We start from the raw sequence: 25,378 nt of genomic DNA on the forward strand, positions 1-25,378 counted from the left end.
CTGATCTACAGTATTGAGCTGCTGTGTTATGGCAACAGGTACTGATGGGTGAACAGAAAGCTAATGTAGGCAAATGACAATGCCACTATATACAATGCATTTCAACAACGTACTAATTTTAGTATATTTCTCTCATATCAATGTACAGTATAAGATTAACAGTCGATAAGCAACTTTGTCATATGTTTAAAGAAAACAGTATTCATGTATAGACAGGTTCATCATTGTGCTCCAAGTTAAAACAGTAAAACATGATTTTGTTCATTCGTGCAGTAGAGCTCCATCGACGTATTATTCTCGTCATTTCCCACTGTGCACTGTGCATTTGGCTGTGTGTAATAAAATTTTGGGTTATCAAAGAAAATGGCAGATTCTTGAAATTTACACCAAGGGCTTCCAGATCCATTGTATAATACAAGCATGAGCAGACAGGCTGCAGAATCCATCACTTTCCATGCAGTTCCTTCAGCAGCATATTCAATTTCTGCTTTAGCCATCATCAAACATTCAGCTACAATCTACACATTCCTGATACATCACTGAACAATAATTAAGCAGTGTAAAAACAGAAGATGATTGTTTTTGCTTAGCTATTAAGCATTCAGTGAAGCATAACTGTAATCCACCATTGTGCCTAACAGTATAGCACTGTAACAACACATAAAAAAGGTGTGTCTACTTTTTTTTTGGTTGACTTAAGTACAGGACCATGTGCAAGTTATTTCAAGATGATGCCACAAATCTGGGTGCAGCTTCATCAAAGTTTTATGTTTTGTCAGAATTACATCCTGCTTTTCCCCAAAAACAACATCTGCTAGAAAACACGAGGCACTATAGTAACAGAAAGCTCCACCACAAAAAATGAAAGAGGAACAGAAAAGTATGCAAAACTTCCCCATCTCTGTTGGACCCCTGTTTCTAGACCCAGCTATCCATTGATGGCTCTGCATACACCCATTATAGAAAAGTTTGCTGTGGTCAGCTTAATACAGTTCTAGTGATGAGTTCTGAGGTTTGAGACCGCTGTCCTGTCCTACCTCCACACTGACAAATTACCTCCGACATGAATTCCACAGTTCAGAAGTCAATAGCTCTGTCATTCTTTATTGTGGATGGAAGGTTAAAGGTCGCCGCTCTGGGGCTCGGGGTTGCGGGCCTCACGACCGGAGCTGCGGCCCAGCCGAGGAAATCGTGACGTTGCTTTGGATCGGCCCGATTTGCTCCCACTCTCACTGGCAGCAGGAGTGTCCCTGTGAAAATATAAAAGCAGGTGATAGGATCCCACTATTTCACAGTTTCCTGCAGGCTATCACACTGGTCAACCACAAGGACATGATGGAATTGCTGCAGTGGGACTTGCACTGGACAAGTCGTATCCACAAAGCTCTAGAGTGTTTATCGTATTCTACAGTTTTCTTATATTTGCCCTGAAATCCACTTATAAGATTTATGTACCAAAACAGTCATTCACGTTTACATGTTCATCAGAAAAAATAACAAACTCCAGCGGCTCCTTTCTTTGGAAAGCTGCAATAATACATTTCCTTCCTGACTGGCAGAAACAGACAGTTACTGCTCCATCTTCTACTCCAACAACCTTGCTACAGTCTGTCTACAGTAACAACACTCCTTATTATAACGTGAATGGGTGGGCTAAACTGCTGTAGGCTGAACGGACGGTCACATGTAAATGTACTCATGGTTGTGACACCACAATGACAATGAATTAAAAAAAAGGCTGTTTTGCAGCTTAGTTTACATATTTGGACAGGGGAGTGGATGGTGCATTTTGTAATTTGTATAATGTTCACACAGCACAGTGAACTACCGCTTTTTCATTGTAAGTGTAAATTCCATGTTATCATTATTCTGTTTCAGCAATTACATACAGGTGTCTTTACGCTGAAAGAGATTAGACTCCATTTTAAAGGAGCTGTATCATGGAAAACCAAATGGGACTTGCTTTTTTGAAGCAAGTCCAATTTGAAAATTTGAAAATTTCAATGCACTGCTCTTTAAATGGAAAAAAACCTTTCTTCAAGTCAAATTTGAGTATGTGTGATTAATCATGAACAACAACACAAAACAATTAGCTTTGCTACTAGCTGCTTGAAAAAAAAATCTTAAGAAAAACATAAAACTAAATTAAAATCTTACATAGAGAGAATTATTGTTCCTTATGATTATAATTGGGGTTGTGGTCATTTATTTAAATAGCTACTGAAAGACACTGAAAGGTTTCAGAAAGGCACTGAAACAAGGATTTCTGTGATTACTGAGGTATGGGCAGAATCAAAGGTAGCACGTGCACGCACACACACACATGCGTACACACACACAGCTGTGCCGTTCTGTTTGATTGTTCTGAAACTACCTCACTCACTGGCTACCATGACAACCACACTACTCAGGAACCAGGGGAGCCATCGACCACCTGAGAAAATCATACCCCTGTGGCTTTTTTATGTCTGTGTGTGTGTGTGTGTCAGAGAAGGGATGCTAAGACAAAGCAAAGACATCAGAAACTTAAGTGATTTTCTGACCTAAAGGACAGAGCAAAGTCCTCCTGAATCAAAGCTGAGCTTGAGCTTGTTCTGTGGTAATGTTTCTTCAGCTGTGCTGGGAAAGAACATAACAAGGCTTTTTCCGAATGTATGGGTCCACAGAGGAGAAAAATGGAGGAGAAAAAAAAAAACACACTTCTCTCTATTTATACTGTTTCCATTAACATGCTGAACATTTCAGAAGGAAGAGCCACGAGTCTTTACTCTCTCAGCCTTTTCTCTATGTTCTACTATGTTTCCCCTAGATGCACATAAATACACACAGCAGTGAAAAGAAGTGGCTCACACAGCTAATAACACCAGCAATGACAGAGACTGAGCTGTGGTGGCAAGGGCAATAAAACACATCAGAGTGCAAAGCTGTGAAACCCAGAAACCCTATCTGACACACAAAGCTATACGACTGTTCTCTAAACACACTAATATACTCCTCTACAGTCAAATCAACACACTGAGAGAGAGATACAGATAGATATATAGATAGATATAAGAAATCCTGACTGCCTAAAGAGCAGAGACTCTGAAAGAGAGAAAATCAGCAATCACGCAAAATGTACTTTCTAAAATTTGAAAAGATTCACCCCAAATTGAATCGTTTCTGACACACTGTGAATCTTGTCATGAGGACAGAAAAAAGCAGCATTAAAGCAAGGTGATATATATCTGCCTGCCACAATATGACGGATAGTAAGTGATCCAAACAAATACAGCACAAACACACATACAAGATATATAAAAATGTTTTGCACTGTTGACAAACACATATATGTATTAATTCAAATACTTATTTATTTTTATTTATTTATTTCCACCTTCATTTTCTTACCACCTCGACTCTAAATTGCTTTGATTGCCTTTCTTTTATGTTTTGGATGATTTTTTTTGTATCATCAAATGACAGTTTTATATTTTTGAAGGTTCTCAGAGTGCATTCTTGTTGTTCCTTTTTAATGATGTCTTGGCAATAATGTAACTGGATATGGTCATGCCATGAATAAAGATTCTGATTTTAAAATAGAAGAAACATTTACAAAGAGTATGGGAAAGAGAGCCTGAAGGAAAGACAGACAAAGACAAAGAGAGAGAGAGATGGTGAGAGAGAGACAGCAAGAGAGAAAGAGAAAGACAAAGAGAGGAAGAAAGAAAAGGAGAGAAACACCAAGAAAAAGAGAAATGTGAGATATACTGTAAGAAATGGTGAGAGAGAGAAAGAGTGATGGAAAAAAGACAGAAAGAAAACAGAATAAGAGAGACAGTAAGAGAAAAAAGAGAAAAATGAATTACAAAAGGCAGAATGTGAGAGAAAGAGAAAAGAAAAAAAAACAGAAAGAGAGAAAAGAGAGATATTTAAATGAGATTGTCTGAAAATGTGTGACAGAGTCTGAAACAGCGTCATAAAGAGACAGGAAAAGAGAAAGAAAGAGGGAGAGACAGAGAGAGATAGCAGTTGAGAGAAAGAGAAAGGGAGAAGAAGAGGGAAAGAGCAAAAAAATAGAACAAGAAAAGAGGAAGGGAAAGAGAGAATGAGATATAGCAAGAGGGAGAAAAAGGAAGAAAACAAGACAATGGCATGTGAGAAAAAAAACACAAAAGGGAGAGATGGAGAGATAGGAAGTGAGACTTCCTCTCTTTTGTCATTCTCTCTCTATCTATAAAAGAAAAAGTACAAAAAAGGAGAATGAACAAAGTGAAATTTGAAAGAAAGAGAAAGAGACTTGAAGAGAGTGAGAGATACAGAGGGAGGAAAAAAGAAAGGGAGAGACAGTGAGAGAGAGCAAAATAGAGAAAATGGTAAAAATAGAGAAAAAGAGAGAGAGGGAGAAGGGAGGGAGAGAGAGAGAGAAAGAGAGATGCAGAGAAATTTTGAGATTGAGAAAGAGCATTGCTGCTGAGAAGCTTTCAATCAAGGTTGAACAGCAGGCAGAATTTAGCTACAGGTAAGTGGGGTTCTGTCGCACAGACACTATTCAATCTATCCACTTATCTCTGTCTTCTCTCCCTCCCTCTCTCTCTCTCTCTCTCTCACACACACACAGAGATGATTCAGTGTGTCCACACAGAGAAAGCTGACCTGAGCTGCAATCTAAACAGCAGCTCCTCACTGAGCCATTACATAACCGTCAGGAACAGAGCAGGATTTTTAGCCTTTAGATTTTTGGCCTCCAAAATCAGCCAGTATTGAGGTTCCATGGATTTATCAGCTATTGAAATTGTCCCTTTAAATGTTATTTATAAAAACATTTTTTTGTGAGGCACTTTTGTAAAACAGTTGAAGTGAATTAATACTTTAAATTTCCACTCACTTTGTAGTTCCTGCTAGGGTTCAGTAGCAAAGTTACTTATAAGTGCCTTGTTTTACATATGTATGTGAGTGTGTGTGTGTGTGTGTGTGTGTGTGTGTGTGTGTGTGTGTGTGTGGGTGTGTGGGTGTGTAAAAATACGGTAAAAATAAAAAAATAACGTAAAAAAATGCCGTAAGTGAATATTTTCAGATCAGAAGAATTCCTCAGGTACTTTGGCTCCAGGAACCAACTATTGGGCGATATGACGTTTGTGATTGTCTTGTCAAATTCTTAACCGTTGCTCGATGGTTTTAACCTTACTTATGAGACTGTGACCATATATGGAATGATCTCAGATCATTTTTAACTAATTTATTTTAGCTCCTTGAAATCAGTATTGGTAACAACATTTTCAGATCACTCAGGCCTTACTACAGATGTCTTTTATTCTATTAAGAGCCTGTCACAGCTGGCCCCATCATTACACCCCTCCTCCTCCAGCAGCTCTATCAGAACCATGCTGATAACAGTCAGGAGGAGATGCCAGGATTCCACGGTCTCTCGCAAACAGATTTTCACATGAAAGGATCTCGCTTACACACTCGCTCCAGAGCCTGTGCGTGACGGCGTGCTCTCTGCTTTAGCAGTAGTAGGAGAGCAGTGTCGCATAAAAGCCATTTAGCCACTGGCAGCATGAGTGCCCCTTGAAAACACAAGAGCAGATGATAGGATCCCACTATCTCACAGCTTCTTTCAGGCTGTTGCACTGGTCAACAATGAAGACGTGTGATAGAAGTGCTGCAGTTGGCTTTGTACTGGACAGGTCAAACCCATAATGCACCAGAGGGCATATCATGTATTTAAGATGGCATTTGAGAAAAAGTGGAATAATTTGTAAAGAGATTGACTGAACTCACTTTCAGTGTAAAGACAGGAATATGTAACTATGTCGGGGCTGAAATGGAATAAAGGAAACAAAGTAATTCCAAATGAATTAAAATTCATAATGAAAGAAGAGTTCAAACATAACAGACTATTTGGAGGTACATAAACAAGTTTATCTGGTTAGTGTAAATTTGCTCAGCTACAGCAATGTAAAGGCAGTAAAAGGCATATTTTAATGGATTGGGTACTGGCTGAAATAAACCCAATTTAACTGCAATCTCCTGTTTCTTTACGCACTACGTTCATGCCACTGCTGTGCCATAACCAAACATAACTACAAACATGCAGCAGTGAGGCACGTTTTCAGAAGTTACCAAGACATTAAAATGTCTGCAGTATGGAACTACTTCAAAACAGAAAATGAAATGAAAAAGAAATGTTGCATTTCGTCTTCTATTATTTACTATAAAATAATTACTTTACTGTAGTCAAAAATACAAACACACTCTTAAAAGCAATCAGTTCAGAGTGTGTGCAATATACAATGATAGCCAAAATTATCAGGGAAGTCAATAACACTGGGTCATGATCAACATTAAACACAATTTAACTTCAAAAAAAGTCAGCCAAAAAACAATATACATCAGTAGAGAATGTCACATTATGCCTGATAAATCAGTGATTTTACTGTAGTATTAATTAGCACCCTACTATATCATTACCTAAAGTATATGGCTGCATTATCTAAAAAAAATACAAAAACTGGATACAATTGTATCGAACAATACTCAACATTAAGGTACTTGGACTCAATGGGGGCAAATTAAAAAGTTAGGAATAATGAGGAAAAAAGTAACAGTAAAACTGATAATAATAATTCTAATAAAAATCCACTACTGTCCTGCTCCAGTTACATTTGTGTATTCAGTGTACTTTTAAAATTATTCTGTACCTAAATAATTCAAGTAAATCCCTTTTACACCAAGAAATTTGCCATTCTAAAGATGAGAGACAAATTTTAGCCACCTGTTTTCACCTCAGCTAATGTTATTAGCCTAGCCACGTTATACTTCACCATACACTTTTGATGCAGAGTTAGTAATGATTTTATGAAGAGTTCGCTGATACCTAATGTAAAGGCCTATTAGCACATACAAATTCTACTTGATTATTTGATTTTTTATACTTCCATGACCGTTTGAATATCTAAAAATCATCCCTAGTTAAGAAAATGTTTAATAATGTGGGATATAATTAACATCGCAGCAATTGCAAGTCAAGTCAAGTCAAGTCAAGTCAAGTCAAAGTTTACTTATATAGCGCTTTTTACAACAGGTGTCACAAAGAAAAATCCAGGTCAAACTTTACAGAAAAATCCAGGTCAAACTTTTTCAAATTGTGAACTGCAACTTTTTCAAATTTTTCAAATCAATTAATCGTTTAGCCCTAAGGTAATTACATGGAAGTGGAGCTTCTAAAAAAAACACATACACACTGCATACAGTATCAACAGTAGTAAAATGAATCATGACTTACACGGCAACAGGAGAATTTCTGTTGTGGGTTGTGACTCACATTTTAGCAGAACGCCCTCTACTCACTCTGTGTTTCTCAAACACACACACACAACCCAAAACTCTCCCCTAATTTCAGTGTCTTCACACTAACACACACTCTCATGACTCTCTTACCTCCTCCACTCCCCAGTCGGACCATTAACACCTCATCTGGCCCTACACAAATTACATCAACCCGAAAGCCATTAAATTAACTTGCAATCTGTAAATCTGTGCCAGGAATTCCCTTTGAATTAATTCTGATCATTTTGATGAAGGGTAAGGAGACTTTTTTCATTAATCTTCTGTTTGTAATTGGAGCTGGCTGAGAGTCAGTGGACTGATAGTAATTCAGTGATATGCAGCGTTTGCAAGGAGAGTTAAGCTGATAGACGGAGGAGCCAAATTTGAGCTCTAAAAATAGCTTGGAGAATTAGCCAATGAGGAAACTGAGGAAAAATGACAGATCCTTAATACAGGGTTTATATATAAACAGGACGATTACAGACACAGTAAATTATAAATGATGGAATCATATTAATATGACAGAGACACTCCGACATTAAAATATTAAACATTATTTAACTTAAAAGAAAAAAGTATCAGAATTAACAAGTACTCAAGCAGGATGCTACAAACAAATACTAAGTATGTGTGTATGCATGTGTGTGTATGTGTGTGTGTGTGTGTATGTGTGTGCACTCACTGGCAGAAAGGCAGCAGCTGCAGCAGCGTCTCTTTGGTGGGTCGGGCTGTGAACTCGGGCAGTGTCTGGATCAGCTTGTTCATCACCATGCGCAGGTAACCCTGCAGCTGCTTCCTTCTCTCCTCCACAAACTTGGCATCCTGCGAAGACCCACACATTTGTTAGTATGTGGGGTCATATATGCAGTATGTATATATACAGTTGTATGCAAAAGTTTGAATACCACCAAACAAACTGTTATGCTTTGTTGATTTTCAAAGTAAAAATAAGTACACATCCTTTATAGAGAACAAGCTTAAATACGGCATTTTTCTGCAAGTGTTAGTCGACAATTTCTATTTATTTGCGGAGTATAACAAAAAACATAAAATATACAAGTAGCCATAACTTCTGTACACACTCACTTTGTGTTTTATAAGCCTATTCCACCAATATGTTAAATTCAGCAAATAAAAAGTAATTGTGCTAAATCGTGTGTAAAATATGCAGAAGTGTGTTCTCTATAAAGGATAAATACTTATTTCCATGTTGAAAATCAAAAAAACATTTAATCTGGCCATATGTTTTGGAAAGAAACCCTTCAAATATACTGGGGGGGATTCCAAAACACACTAGACCACTTTCAATATTTTTATGATATACAGTGGGACCACTTTTATTAAAAAAGAACAACAAAGAAATGCTTTTTATCCTTTCAGTTAAAAAAAAAGAAACAGGGAACTTTTGTAAAAGCATTTTTCAAAGTCAGGATCAATTTGGTGGAACTGTGGATTAGCACTGTTTGTCTCTGCTTTTTCTAAAAAAGTCAGAACATTTTGTCCTGAAAATTTCTGAAAAATAAACAGACACATATAGACACACACCATCATATCAAATTAAACAGCCATCAATGGAGAGTCACAATATTGTGACAGAGAATGAGATCAAAATAACTAGAGATTTAGAAAGAGGAGGAGAAAGAGAATAAGACTGAGGGCAAGCATGTACTTAAGAAGGTGCAACGCAAAAACCCTGATGCAGTCACAATATGCTCTCCCAGTGCAACTAAAATTAATTTACTAAGGCTGTAGCTAATCACACATACCGTGCAAAGCACTGCCTGCTGACTGTATTACGCTTGTGAGATAAAGGGGTTAAAACGCACTAAATAGTGGAGCCATCAACAAGTTCACGACAAAAGAGAAAATGCAAGTTCAGTGACAGCAGTGTTAAAATTTCTAAAAACATTCAACAGGAACATAATTCTACTCAAGAACATGGAAAGTCTAAGCCTTATGAGTCTTATGAAATTGGAGGGAGTTGAGATAGTGTTGTTCAGTTGGCAAATATTCAGAACATGTATTCTGTGTAAGAGTATTTTGCCACAAGTGATGCTGTACGCCAGCAAAGCACGTTTCAGAACATACTGAGCGTATACATGCTATTAGGGGCAGCCATTCACAGCAAGTAGCAAAAAATAGACATAAAGCTTAAAATTGCCTATCATGACATTAACATTCTAAGCATCCGTGGTGATGGAGAAATGCAGGGATTCCTTAAAATGCAGAAATGCAGGGGTTCCTTAAAATATGCTTCATTTAGCTGCACCCTCATGGAAAAAGAAAACAAAACAAAAAATAAATAAAAAGACAGAAATATATGTGGTTATGGCACTGATGTGCCCAAGACTGTGATTTCCATAATACTATCACAATGCTGCGGTGATCGTTGCGGCCCTAAGTGCATCTAGCCCTGAGAGCCGAGCATTGAAATAGTTGTAAATGTCCCTTAATAAGTAATCACTAATGCTGCACTGCGCATAATGTGAGATGACATAAGGTAAGATGAGGTTTGATGGCAGGCAGCTCTATTCCCATGTTTGTGATGACCATGTTTAAAGCTTCTGATTCTGAAGACTCTATACATAGAGTCACTCTATCCATCACATGACAGCATATGACTGACTCAGTGCACCTATAATCAACAGGTGTGTGTGAGTGTGTGTGTGAGCCATTTGCACCACTGTAACCATACACTTCGGCACTAGTGTTTGGCTAGGGCATAAACTTCTAATAGTGATCTAGCTTTACCAATCATGAAAATGCATGAAAGTTGCTTATGACATGGTATATGAGGGGGAGATCAGTGCTGTCAGATTAGTTTCCTCATGAGGGCTGAGCTTGCCATTGCTCATTTAATGCTCTGTCTCAGGACTCACATCCTCACACAGCTGCAACATGGCTAAAACACTTACAGCCTACCACAAATTTATCACCTTAACATAAACAAAATGTAAGGACACACTCATTTAAAGCAATACTACTACTGTGTTTAATGCAGAATGGCACTCTTGGTGATTTAAATCAATTAAGGAGAAATTTGCCCATTTTCTAAATTTCTGCATTATTAAACTGTTAAGATGTGAACAAAGTCATTCAGTGCTTTGATGTGAAGCACGCCATTCAAGAGAAAGTTAGGATTAAGATTTCATTTTGAGAAGGGTTTGGCTTAAAACTATTTTTACTACTACTTTTTACTTCATTCATTATGGAGAAGTACATGCAGGGTGTTGTAAGGAAAAATAGTACCCAAAAAATAAATATTTGTGTCGTAGAAATTGTGACCCCTGGTTCCTGTTACCAACTCAGATTTCTGTGATGGTCACTCTGTCCATCACATTTATCTACAATGAACATTTCACATTGAACTACTCTGAATGACTTTGTTTATATCATAACGGTTGAATTATGCATAAATCCTTAAAAATTGCTTGAATTTCCCTTAACAGTGAAAAAAATTAAATTATGTAATGCTTGTAATGTGAAAATCTGGTTTCAGCTAAGCTGTAAAAGCACCCCCTTCAACAGTGATTAAAATAATGTTATTTCAACATGCCTTATATTTGCACAGTATGCTATGTCAGAAAAGCATTCTTTTATTTCATTCTAGCTTGTTACCAAATGGAGAAGGTCTAGGGCTGAACAATTAATCATTTTGATATTGAAATTGCAATTTTAAAAAGTGCAATTTTCAAATCACAAGAGCTGCAATTTTAATTACATACAAAATTATTCAAAATTTTCTTAACTAGGGATGAGACAGAATTTTTAAATGTTTGATTAATCATGGAGGTTTACAAAATCGAACAGTAAAGTAGAAATGTTAGACATGCACATTAGCTTACACATTTGGTATCAGCAACTCTTCATAAACTTGCTTTTTTGCTTAAAGGTATGAGGTGAAATACAACACAGCTAGGCTAATAACATCAGCTGATTTAAAAACATACAGTTAAATTTGTCTCAAGACTTCAGACTGACAACATTTTGGTGTACATTTTTCAAGCCACCTGCTATGCATTTGGGTCTGGGTTTAAATCACAAACGCAATACTGGTCAGAAACATTGGAATTACATATTTTCCGCAGATCATTCAGCTCTAGTAGGGGGCACAGAATGCTGGAGCATGAACGAAAAGCATAGCTTCAGAATGAAACGAAATGAAGAAAAATTGTTTTCAAATCTCTGGATGCTGTTTCTGTTCAGGAAGACAAGCTGATGGAGACACAAACTTATAAAAAAGAAAAAAGAACCTAATTGTTGCCTAATTGTCGTCCGCATGATGCAGAGGAAAAAATATGCCAAGACGTGACAAAAATGTGCATGCTTCTGGTTTGTGTGGCACAAACAAAACAAACACTGTCATTTCTGTGCTTCTTTACTTAGCAGTGAATTATTTACCTAATTGGAATCCTTGAGAGATTTCTCTCAGGTGAGGGAGCATGTAAAATTGCCTGTTCCACTGCGCACTGCACAGGCGTGATCACAGCACCAAAGCAAACGAGGCTTCACAGCAGAGGACATCACCATTTTATTGAAAGTTGATGTAATAACAGACAGTATCACATGTACAGTGTGTGCGTGACATCAGTGAGTGCACCGCATGCCTCCATACCAGTAAACATGAGCCCTTGCCTATTCACTGATTGAAAGAAATAAAGTGTAACATGCCACTTGCGTATTCAAGTCTCCAGTGGAACAGACAATAGTAGAATAGAATTAAATATGCTGATTGAAATTAGAACATGACAGATTTTTCTCAATTAAATCACCACTGTAATGATTTATGTTTAAGCCATGTGTAAAATATGGCACATGAAGAAAATATGTTTAAAACGCTACTATGAATGCAATATATGTTTGTCTTGATCGGCCGTAATATTCACCCATTCTGCAACACACTAAAACGCCACCAGCACGTCAGTGTTACTGCAGTGCCGAGAATGATCCACCACCCAAATCATACCTGCTCTGTGTTGGTACTGTGGGAGTCCTGACCATTGAAGAAAAGGGTAAAAGGATGATAAAGTATGCAGAGAAAGTGATGGACTACAGTTTGTAATTGTAAAACTACAAAGTGCACCTATATGGTAAATTGAACCGATAAAATGAACAATGAGTGTAAAAACAAGGAGTTAGTTTTAAGGTAATGGCTGATTGGTGCATATTTTGCAAACTCAAAGTATACCATGTGTTTTTATTTCGCTAACACCTTTTGTTTAGCAGCTCACTGAATTAAAGGTTTTACCACAGGCTAGCAACGCAACTATCTAGGTCAGTGTTTTTTTATCTGGTCCTCAGACAGTCCATATGTTTGCTCCAAACTAACTCACAACATATCGGAATGAAGAAAAACTGTGGAACATCTAGGGGTCCATCTAGGTAATATGCTTAAATATGTAGCCAAAGTGACTTATATGAGCCAATGCTCCGGCAAGAGCATTATCTAGAAAGGCATGTGGCATTTGCCACTTGCTCAGGAAAAAAAAGACACAACACGGCACTTGCACATGCTGGCTTGAGCGGCATATGTCAGTAAAGTGTGGAACCTGCCACTGATTTCTGCGAACTACTAGTGATTCATTGCAAGTGATTGTTTTTAGTATCAAGTGTTGATTACAGGTAGGTAAAATTGATTGATTTATTTTAGGTAGTCTAAAGACAGTTGGACAAAGCTGATTTGGTTTGATCAAAACAAAAGGGAAATGAAGTAGGCTTATTGTGGTCAGCCAGATTGTTCCAACAAATCTGCCTATATGTTTTCTGAACATATTTTATAATTCCTTACTTTAAGGTTACTCCTATGGTTGTCCTATTCTGTCCTTGAAATGTCATTGATTACACAGTGTGATATCATGTGACAAGGTGCAGGAATATGAAATGTACTGAACATAAAACTCTAAACTCTAAAAGATGGACAGAAACTTTTAAAATATGCCGTGTAAATTTTCACATTACTTAGCAGAGCAACTCACCGTTGTAAGTGAATGTAATGTTAGGTTTCTCCATGAATGACTTATTGGTACCACAGAAGCATTCCTGTCTGGATGGGGAATCAAACCTCTGGTCATCAGTGTGTGTTGCTGTGGAGTTATCCACAATGTAGCATTTGAGTGCATTTTAGAAGAATGGAAATTACTATCCTTAGTGACAAAACATCCTCCATCATCGTCCGCAATTCTAACATTTGATCGATAATAATTGTTCAGCTTACCCGTTCATCAGTCGCTGATGTATTGTACATCCCTAACTCAAACCACACATGTTCGGACCTGAATTCTAAGCTCTCTTCAACCCGAACAGACAATGACTGCGGTTAGCGCCATCTGCCTGGCCTCTTCCTACAGCATGTCCAGACAAGCTACTGTCTGATCTGTGGACTGCTTCAGTCAACTGGCACCACTCTGAAAATCAACTCCATCACTGAGTAAACACATACAGTGAGACTAAAATAATTTCAGTTTGCGATTTAGTAGTCAAAGATTTTGTGACATCCACTGAGAAATATCTGACACACAGCTGGCAAGCCTGTCCACCAAGTCTTAGGTATCACAAGGAAGGGAAATTTGTGATTGTGTGTCATCAGCATAGCTATGAAAATTGATATTGTTTCCTAACGACATCACCTAGAGGTAACATGTACAAAGAGAAAAGCAAAGGCCCCAAAACTGAACTCTGTGGGACTCCACAGAAAATGTTAATTTTTTTTGATGAATGATTTCCCAGTGAAACCATGAACTGTCTATTAACTAAATATGATTTAAAACATTCTAAAACTGTGCCTGAGAGGCATATCCAGTGTTCAAGATGGTGAATTAGAATCTTATGATCAACTGTACCACAAGCTGCACTAAGATCCAATAAGACCAAAATAGAAGGATTTTGTGCATCAGCGCTCAGCCTGAGGTCACTGACAACACAGACCAATGCTGTCTCAGTACTATGTTTAGAACAAAAACCTGATTGAAACTTCTCATATAACTTGTTTGGTCTTAGCTATGCATTTTATTGTTTGAAAAGTCTAAAATTATTTAGTACAAAAGGACTAATGTTGGGCGATATCATAAAAAAGCATCAGAAGGTTTTCCAGAAATTAATCACAGTATTACTATATCAGGATAATAATTAATATTTTATTACGAAAGTTAATGATCTTATGATTTAATACAGTTAAAAAGTTTGCATTCCAAAAGCTAATAAACTCATGGTTCCTGACTACTAAAAAAATGTCTTATACCCTTGACATATATTGTTTAGATTGGATTGTTCTCTTAAAAGGACACTAAAAGCAATCTTACATAGAATTATAAATGTTAAACATATCTAGCATTAGTTTCTATGCATTCTTAACTGTTCTTTCACAACAATTAGAAGCTCCCAGCAAATGACATACATTGCACTTAACTGTCAGATCACAGATACTGTTGATCAAGCACACAAAACAGAATTAAAAACAAAGCCATTAACAAAGTTCTTGGCAAAAGGAACACCATTATTTTATGGGCACTACATCATTGATTAATCAAATATATCGCTATAAATACTGTTAAACTGCAAAGAAAAAAATCAAAGTGTGTCAAGATCACTTTATATGGCCTGTATATGACCCATATAATATGGGTATAGACAATATATTGCCCAGCACTATGTGAGATGTATATAAAGGCACTTTTTTTTTTAAATAAAAGAGACATACTGTCCAAAAATAAGAGTGAGAGGGTGTAAGTAATTCAGTTCCAGTATGTCAGAACGGAACGCACCATGACTTCCCCCAGCAAAATGCTAATGAAAAAGGAAGAAGCAGAAGGAATCTGGGTCAAGCTACTGGTGGCTGAATGAGGAGGAACTGAGGGGTTAATCAGGGCTTGTATGGGTCTGCTTCATGTTCGTAAACATAATATCCAGTGACCTCAGGTCAGTCTCAGGCTTCAGATAGAACAGCTCGTTTCACGGTGCAGACCAACTGAAAGCATTCACTCCAGCTTATGAATTACATACTGGTGTAGGACCTTTGATAACTGTTTAATAATTAATAATGAATATGAAACAGTTACTATGGGCAAGATGCAAGCTATTAAGCCGTCATACTGCTATGCTGCAAAGTGCTTAAATGCAATTTTACAGGATGTCAGAGTATGTGCTAAGTCCCATAAATGTGAAAAAGTCCCACAGACAATACTCATAAATAATTTCATAATTGCAGAATATAATTCAAGACTATTAAAATATTAATAATCCATTTTGGTATTTTTTGCCTGTTTTATGGTACAAAGGGAATTCCAGTATTTGATTAATGAAGCATTCCCTGACATCTTTGTTTAAATATATAGGCTCTATATCTAGCATCAGTCAAAGGCAGTCTTACACTGTAAAAAAGATCTGACGAGCAACTTTTTACAGTGTACACATCCAGCCATGTTGGCATCACAGAGCGTGTACACTGCTGCCTCACTACACACTCAAAAGCTTAGGTAATGTCAAAAAGCCCCTTAAAGCAAGCCATTAAACTATGACATGTAGCTCGCACACTGTTTTCATGTTAGTGGAGGGTGGAGAAAACACATTACACATGCATACAATATATGGCAGTCATAATTTATTCACTTTGACTTGGGAATGCAGGCTTAGGAAACAGGAATAATGAGCAAAGGCTACGTCCACCTGGGGGCATCATCTTTAATGCAACGATAATGCTGTGTTCAATTAAAGCTGCTTGAAAAGCCTAGAGAGACGCAACACCCAGCTCTGCTGTCTTCTCTTCAAATGCTTCTTTCAATCTTTTATTTTCAGTACTTTACTGTTAATATTACATGAAGAAGGCAGTGTGCCCCATAATGGACCATAATGACTATGGCATAAAGCAAGTTTTGGAGTTCCTGGACATAAACAGCGAGTGAAAAAGACATTTGATGTGAAGAAACAGGCCACCTAATGCACCTGGTTCTGCTTAAGTCCTTTAAATAATTAATCAATTGAAAGAGTGACTGGACAGGAGAGGGACCGCCAAGTTGTTGCAGATGAACGGTGACAAGTGACTGAAACTGGTGAGACATGGCACAGGCACACTAAACAGTTCAGTCAGAGGAGCATCTTGAAAAAAGCGGCAACAGCAAATTCGCTGTCTGAGTGTATATGTCATCCTAAAAGAGCAATGTAGCAGAGCACGCATTCTAATCGGCTGTGAATCTCTTACCCCTTTCCCACCGACAAGGTTGCCAAAGATGGTGCAGTTCTGGAAACCAGCAAATATGTTTAAAGAGCTCGAATTTCATACTTTTTTCCCCTGAAGGCCATATACAACGTGTATTGTTTCTAAATATTGTCACTGTTAAAAAAAACCTTGTATCTTAATTTTTGTGTTTTTTTTTTTTTGTTTTGTTTTTTACAGACTTTGAAAAGACAAGCTGTTGTTTATAACTGTGTAAAAATTTAATGGCTAATGGAATAATTGAAATGGTCCAAAATTACTTTTTAAAACTTATTATAATTTTATAATTAATCAAAATGACGAAATTCTGAAAGTTTGAAAGAATGATTTTTCCTTCTGCTGTAAAGTCACTTCAGCAACAAAGTCATAAATTATTTTATTTGACCTTTTTCAAACCTCGCTTTATCCCTTAGAATTAAATAGGTTGTTTTTAGTTACGGTGTCTAAAAGACCACTATATGCAAATGACCTCTTTTCTGGATGTCTGGATTCTTTGGTAGGCAGCAATTATACATTTGCTTCAGCCAGTAACAGCACAATGTTTAATCTGTATCTTCCTCTGCAGTAACAACAAAGTCCATCTAAGGTGCATCCATTTTCCTTATTTACTGCTGTTAATACTATTATATTACTAATTCTTCACTCAAAAAAGAGGAAAACAGCAGTTCTTCTTTGTGCTTCTTCTTCTTGCTTTGGAAAATGGCAAATCAACTGTTGTAAATAACACAATGGCATTATCCCATCCCCAAGACCCTTTACATCATTAGTCCACTGCTTCCAGACCAGCAGTTTTATGGGGACATGAATGGATGCATGGAACAGTTTGAGATTAGGCATTGGCTCCATATATGTGCTGTCTGGCTCCAACTCCTGCTCTGCTCCAGTTTGTGGTGGCACAGTGGAGGATTCCAAAACCTGTATCGTTCCCCTCTCCATGTGTGCAGCATGCTGAAGAAGATGAATAACTGACTACATGAAGTAAGCTCAGGACAAACAGAGGTGTATTCCTCACTGCTGGAAGCCGTGCATGGTAGTCAGCATGGTAGAATTTCAGGGGGGACAAAAGAAGCCAGAACCACTGGCATTAAGGAAAAAAGAGATAATGACAGTAAAGCATTAACAGTCTACAATGTATTATTAACTGCATTTTAACTTCAGAGCATCAAGGACAGTGACTGAAGTAATAATTTAGCAATACATACAGAGAAGCCCTCCATTACATAGGAGCCAAAGTGAATAGTATGAGTACGGTATATGCTCAGATTTAGTGTGCCTTTGGAGTCTGCTGCTTCTGTTGAAGTATCAGTGAACAGGTGTGTAGATTAGCATGGTCCCATTCGACTCAGCTGCTATCAGTGGAGAACAGGCAGAGGGGGTTCGAACCACCGTTCACCAGCCAGCCATTATGTCTACAGAAACACCATACACACAGCCTGGGCTATGACTGCTTTCCCAAATCACAGCCTTCTATCAGCCTCTCAGCCTGGAGACACACCAAGCTCACTTACTGCAGGAATACAGACCCACACACCCTGTCATTCAGAAAAACAAAAAGGTGCTTATTCACACAAAGAGAGTTCAGCAACCTGGGGAAAAAACTCCGTTGCTGGGGAGGTAAGGGCTTGGACGTTGGCACCAATTTTAAGGTGAAATTTCAGAGAAAAGCTGCCAAAAATTTCCTTAAATATGTTCAGTGAGCCAAGACATGTTTAGTGTCCAAGGTTTGCTTTCTACGAAGGCCAAGTAATTTATGCTAGACACAAGAAGAGACAAAAAACTGGCAAAATCCAGGCAAAACAATGTACTTCTGTCCATTACACAGTGTCAGAAACCACAAGCAATTACTTAATTACTTAACCACTGGACTCAGTTTGAGGAAAGTGTGTGATGTTTTAAGTGTGCAATTTGCCTAGCGCTAATTGATGTGTTAAGCTTCCAACACTTGTTAGCTACATTTGCTGAAATACTGCTCTCTGCTTAGTCAGTGTCTGAAACAGAACCCCTACAATTTACTCCCTATTTCAAAGTCCCCGAGTAAGATGGAGGAGGCGCACGCTCAAAACAGTGACTGTAAATTCAGTCCCAATAAGAATCTCCTCAGCTGTAAAGAACTGGCGGGTGAGAAGCCGTGGCGGTGACAGTTTGACTGAGAGAGGAGACAGCTTTGCTCTTTGATGTCATCATTCTCAGCATGGCTGGCTGGGCCTGGCTGTAGTTGGGGCGGATTTGACGGAGCACGCTCGGGAATGTTTAGCGCGTTTAGCTGGGCCCGGGCCCTGACAAATCAGCTGCTGAGGAGCTGTCAAAACAGCTATGTGTAGAGGGGCCTGACATGCCCTGAACAGATGGGGGAGTGGGGGTGTGGGACGCAAGGAGACCAGCAGCAGTGGGTCACAGATTCCCTCACAGAAGACACTCCTATTCGAGGAACAGCCCCAAAACACACAGCTTCTCCAGCTCATTCACAAGAACTGCAGTGGGATTTCCTCTGCCTTCCCTGAGCTGTGCAGGTAACTCCAGCAGCATGTTAACTCTAAAAAGTGTCATGTGTACTACACTGAGATTTTTTATTTACTTTATTTATTTACTATAAACTACTGCTATTTTGACATTTATCGTACATTGTGCATGCATCATGAATTAAACCTTGCATTCTGAGAGTGAGGGTGCAACAATTGTTTTTTTCTTTTAAGGTGCACCAAATCAAGCCATACTGACCCCTGTATAGCAATCTGTAGAAATAGCTGTGTGCATGTGACTGTAACAAAGAATTACAGAGCACTTTTAAGACCTATAACACTGCCAACAGGCTGAGAATAAATTGAAAGGAAAGGGGGAAAATAGCTAACAAGGAAAAACTCAATTACAGGTTGTTGTATTACCTTTGCTGCTTCATAATATGAAGTGAAAGCCAAAACTGGAGAAATATGGCAGAAATAAACAGTAGCTGAACAGTTGCGTAGCGCGCTGTGTACTTTAGTTTGGCAGAGGTGAGGTCTGGGGTGGTAATTACTTTAGTTGGTCTGTCTGGAGCTGCATGATGAGAAGGGCAATGATGCTTTCAGAAGACGATCATATGTGACAGCCCCGTAGTGCAAACATTTAAAAGGGTCCAGAAAAGCTCCTCATTTGAACCTCTGTTTGCATTCCTTCATCATTAAAGGATACCATACCTGATATTGAGGAGTCAGGCATAACGATCATGCTGAGAGACACATCTGATTACTGATTAAGACATGATGATATACTCACAGAGGCAGAAATGCCAGTCCATTAACAGCACACACTGCAAAAAGTGCAAGAAAAATGAATGCTGGCAAATGAATTATATACACAGAGTTGTCAGTTTATAAGGTACAACCCCTACTTTCATGGAGATTGTACATTCCAATAAGTCTTATGTTACATGCTCATGATTAATGTCTAAACAAGGCAGGCCAGCTTTTCTAGCAATAGTTAGCACTGGACTAGGCACTGGACTTTTTGTCCTAAGCTTTTCACACACAGCAGACCATTTGACCAAAAATGGTTTGAAAACCAAAAACTGCCAGCGATCCGTGACCCTGTGGACGCAAACAGCTTGTACATCAGATGAGTCTGAAGAGAATGATAAGAGTCATGCAAGTAAAAAAAACAGTCTACAACCAGGCATAGCACATCTAAATTCAACACTGGACCTTTAAGGAGTGGACAAAATTGCCTGGTTGGATGAAGCCATGCTGATGGAAGGATCAGAAACTGCCACAAACCCTGTTTGGTTGTGATGGAGTGGGAAGGTGTATGTTCTGTTGGTACACATTAGTGCCCCTGATACCAATCAAAGAACATCTGAAGGGCACAGCATATCTGAACATTGCCGCTGACGAAATTAATTCCTTCATGGCTACAGTTAATCTACACTACAGCATGATAAAACATCACGTCACTAGGCACTTCTTTTCACTGAGTAGTTAAAGGAACAACAGGCAGTTTTCATTGCTTCAGTGGCCTGCACAGTCAACAGATCTCAGTCCTATCAAGCATCTTTGGGATGACACTGCAATTTCAAATGGACAAATAGGTCTAACTTCATCTATATCTCTGCAACAAACAGAACAGAGCCACAGAGAGTATATCAAGCTCTTTTATACAAGGATGATCTGATAGAAGAAGAGGCGTGTGCAGCACAGCACATTACCTAGAGGAGAAGGATTTAACAAACCGCTGCTGATAACAAAAGCCAATCACAGAAAACAATAATGGGATTAAAACAACATAACAGCTAATCTCAGTGGTCTCAACGATAACAAACAACAAAAAAACCTTGTCGCCCTCAAACTGCTAGTGCTGTGCTTATTACATGGTAAGGGGTCTCCCTCTGCCTCTCTCTCTTGCTCTTTCTTTCTCTCCTGCTTCCTTGTTCTAACAGAGCCCTAAGGGCTTCTACACTCCAGTTAGATTTGCACGTCAAAGTTCCTGCCAACACTTTGGAGACAAGCAGTTCTTTTGGAGACAAGCTCTTCTGCAATAAAAGGCCAAGAACAGAGAGGCTTTCTGCTTAGCGTGAGAGCCTTTTTTGCGTCAGTAAAACTAAGCCACTATCAAGATCAGGTACTTTACTGAGAGGTCATCATACAACAACGTGTCATCATTAAATAAAGGAACCTCAAGAAAAAACAGAAAAACTTTACTGTGCCACAAAATTCTGTGCTAATTGACTCAGTAATACTCCATCCTGAGTGATAATACTTTAAGTGCAAAGAGCTAAGACCTACTTTTAACCATCTGGGGTTGACAAATCCACCATTGCATCAAATTAGATGTTTCTCTGTGTTTCAATTAATATCTTTGTGATAATACTGTGTAGAAACACGGTTCAAACAGTTCCAGGATATGTAGAGTCTGGCCTTTCTATTCCATCACATTGCGAGAACGTACATGACTCACATGTGGAGTTATGAACCAGTGAAGACAAGTTAAGTCACACGTCATCTGCCTCTCACCGTGTGTAACTGGTGAATCTTTGTGTCTCATCTGCCTCTCGCCTGTAATTCGTGGATTTGTGTGTCTGCCTATATTTTGCATGAAACTGACCAATGGACACTCAGGCAATCACTACAGGTGCAAGTGGTGTGGAAAACGTTTGCAGTCGCTGAAGTTGCTGCAGCGGTTTTGGAAAACAGCGATGACAATATAATTTATCTACCATTTTATTCATACATTTCACTACTTTTGTGAACCTAAGACTTTGGTATACTCATTTTATGCACCAAAACAATTTGTCGGCATGAGTAAAGCTATGTTTTCCACAAACGATATAAAGAATTTCTAAAATTCAAAAAGTTCGATTTTTCAGTTTTTGGGCCCAATTATCTCTTTACACAGTGCTCCAGGTGAAAAGGGTCTTATTATAGAGAGCGCAGAGACTGTACTGAACATTTTGATATGACATGTAATATGTGGGTATTATGTCGTATGCAAGTGCCTTTATTGGTAAATTTAAGAACATGTGCAAAAATCTGGGCTCTCAAGTGGCATAACCGTCTAACCGTTGGCCCTATCATTGGGAAATCGCGAGTTTGATCGGTGATGCTACAGCCATCCATTGCTGGGAGCCCAAGACAGCACAAGTGGCCTTGCTGTCTGGGTGGGAAGGATGGTCCCCCTTCTCCCCCATCACTCAATGCAATGTTAGTCAGCGCAGGCGTCTGTTAGCTGATGTAACAGCTTTGGCGGTTGCCGCTTTCCTCCGAGCGCGTTTGGCTCTCAGTGACGTTGCGTGAGCAGCAGTTCGAAAAGATGCGGTGGCTGGCTTCACAGGTCACATGTGCTAACCTTTGCCCTACTAGTGCTGTTACTATCGTGTGATGGGGGAGTCCCAACTAGTGGGTGGAACTGCGGACGACTAAATTGGGAGAAAATTGGGGAAAAAAAAAAACAAAACAACAAGAATATATGCAAAATCAGAACCAGAGGGTTAATGTGAAAAGAAGTACATGGCTTCAGGTTGTTGTATCACTCGTTCCTTACAACAGATTTAAAGGTAGCTCCAAGTTCTCAGCACAGCTGCCCACAGGTCGATTACCTCTTTTTATTGGCTGTCCTTGAGGCAGGAGGCAGGCTGGCACTATGTGTCTGGGTCCCTGTGAATCAGCTCTGTCTTTCACGCTCTAAAAAAATCTACCTTTGAAGGGTTGAGCCAGGCCCACCTGGCACCCGCTCAAAATCATGGGCAGGGGAGAGGAAGTGGAGCGATGGGCCAATTATTGTCCGCCAGCTCAACTGAGCCACAAAACAAGAAGAGAAATGAAAAGCCAGGAGGGGGACGAAAGGGGCCAGCCTCATTAGCCTGTATGGCCCTGCTCTTCTGATGACTTCGATATGCTGCGGAGTAGTGGGCCGGATTATAGCTTGCCTAACCAATCTACCCCCACACTCTGCACAGCAGCCTGACAGAGCAGAGACACCTGGCAGATGAAAAATGGGAAATATTACACCTGAAAAGGTTTGGGTGTGAGGAAGGAAATGGCTTAGAGAGTAATACTGGAAATGGCTTATAGAGTAATACTGGAAATGGCTTAGAGAGTAATACTGGAAAAAAGATAAGCAGTGTCACTGATCCCAAGCTACACTCCTACATAGCACTGTCAGTGGGTTCATGTGGTCATCTCCATAACCTAGGTTAGTTAAAGTACTGCCCTCATGCAATTACTGTTTTCCATGTCAGTATCGAACGTACCCTATGTCTGAATACTTACATAGTGTTTCAGGCCATTTTCTTCATATACATGCAATTTATTAGAGCAAAACTAGGAGATTCTTGATATCCTCTTGGTTCAGGTTAATTCTAATGCCTTTCAATGATGAACACATAAGACACTTGAGTCCTAATAGCTAATAATGCTCATACAACACAGGCATTTAAATCCAGTCCCAACATCTTAGTTTCATCCCATTTCTCAACACACTGAGTCAGCTAAAGGGTATTTTACAACTTTTGATTACCTGGCTGATGTGTGTTTGGTGCTGGAAGAGCATAAAAATAGGGATTTGCTGGGGGTCCCCAAGTATTTGACTGAAAACCCCTGCACTAGTGAAGTAAATAGATACTGATGCAGTTTCTTCAGGGCTTTCCTTCACGGTGAAGACCAACAACTGTATTTACTCCACTAAATTATTCAATGAGATTCCACCCAGGTCCAGATCTCCAATGAAACTACAGAGGTGCTAACCCAGCTGGTGTCTGGAGAGCTGAGCCTTAATAATGAGAAGCAGCAAAAGGCAGCAGGTGCTCTTACCTTGTTTCCAATGGCTTTTTTGGGAGGGAAGTTGAAGGTGTCGACTTGAGGGAACCTGGCACGGAGATGATTGTGCAGCACTCTGAACTCAGCATAGCGCCGATACACATTCCACTCATTGTCCAAAATCCTGATGTACACCTGAAACATGGATCATGCAATGAATATTCCATAGATTATCTCCTATCTGGGTTAACAACCTCCTTTTAGCAGGCTACGGATTTTTTTGTTTACTTCCCTTTGGTCTGACAGAAATGTCCATGTCCATGGATGATATTTTTAATTCAGATTCATTTTTCTCCCTTGCACGTCTTACTTGTTATACCTTACGTTTCATTTGGGTCTGTGAGCATGTGGTGCTCTTAATATTACCTGTTAGAGAATAGTCCTCTACTTGAATATTTGAATGTGTTATTACACTTGGTGCACCACTTAGTGCATGTATAGTTATGAGTGGTGGGCATTTCCATCCTTTTCCTCACTGGAATGGAGCACAGTGGGTAACACTACAGCCCTTCACACGGAAGATCAGAAGTTTAATTCCAGGCAGGAACGCCACTGCTATATTAGAGTCAGGATGCTGATGCTATTCTCACACCTGCCTCTCTCCTCTTTCCTCCAGGCCTACGGCCGCAGCTCAAATGAACCAAGCCTACCCTCTGTTCACAGCAACGTCACACACCGTCTCTCACACAGCATGTCCACTGGGTATGAAGAGCAGTGGATTATGTATTTGTGTGCATTCGTGTGTGTGTTTGTGTATGAGACAGAATTGAGCAAAGGCAAATGGTAAAAAAAGGCAAAAGTGTAGCTGTGTGCTAAAGAAAAATTAATGTTAGCTGTGTTTATTTTGTCTGCTAGTATGATGGCGGAAACACAGAATTTAGTCGATCAGCTAAGAAGTTTGATGTCTGAAGTTTATGTTTTTTGGACAAAATTACAGACAAAATTCATGTTTCAAGAGGACTGTTACTACTGTTTTTAACTATACAACAAAATTGTGTCAATTTGTATACAAAGAAACGTTATACAGCGTCAGAAACCACATAAAGAGCGGGTTCACACTGTATTTTTCTGAAGGTGGAAAAACGCAGGTGCACTACATGTAACCGTCAATCAGCTACGCCAGCTAGCTATTGTTTCGATATGTACAAGCAGAAAGTTCACTCACTTTGTGACTGTACTTGTGATTTCACTCACCTTTTGAGAAAGAAACTCACCCACTTTATTTATGTCAAGATAATTTTGTTCTATTAAATCACACTTTCTTAAAAATTAATCAAAAAAGTGTCGGGGTAAACACAGAGTGCAATACATTACATGTCACACAGATTATAAAATAAAATAAATAAAAAATAAACAATGCTAAATCGAGGTACAAAGATTTTGTGGTGGGTGCAAATTTAAATGGAGTTTCTCAAGGTATCAAGTAACTGCAAAAAAAGGCTTTTTGTTAAAAAAAAATTTACACAAAATTAGCTAAAAGAATACAACGGCTGACTGTAAAATACGCATTCTTTGCATCTTTGACAAAATTATCGAAACCAAAGTAACTGCAAAAAAAGGCTTTTTGTTAAAAAAA

The 25,378-nt window shown here is 38.8% G+C and overlaps 1 protein-coding gene across 2 annotated transcripts in view; it reads right to left on the bottom strand.

The window, feature by feature from the left end:
• Positions 1-485: 485 nt before the first annotated feature.
• The window catches only part of snx29 (sorting nexin 29), a 146,268-nt gene continuing 121,375 nt past the window's right edge, over positions 486-25,378 (bottom strand). Inside the window, exons 19-21 of one of the 2 annotated variants that reach the window (XM_036573094.1) lie at positions 23,797-23,937; positions 7,994-8,133; positions 486-1,250 (exon numbers count right to left, since the gene is read on the bottom strand). In XM_036573094.1, coding sequence (XP_036428987.1) covers positions 1,121-1,250; positions 7,994-8,133; positions 23,797-23,937 — 411 coding nt within the window. In that variant the 3' untranslated portion in view covers positions 486-1,120. The remainder of the gene's footprint in view (positions 1,251-7,993; positions 8,134-23,796; positions 23,938-25,378) is intronic. The other variant, XM_036573095.1, reaches the window with a different exon arrangement.

The sequence above is a fragment of the Colossoma macropomum genome, unplaced genomic scaffold (assembly GCF_904425465.1).
Source record: "Colossoma macropomum unplaced genomic scaffold, Colossoma_macropomum, whole genome shotgun sequence".
Taxonomy (NCBI): domain Eukaryota; kingdom Metazoa; phylum Chordata; class Actinopteri; order Characiformes; family Serrasalmidae; genus Colossoma; species Colossoma macropomum.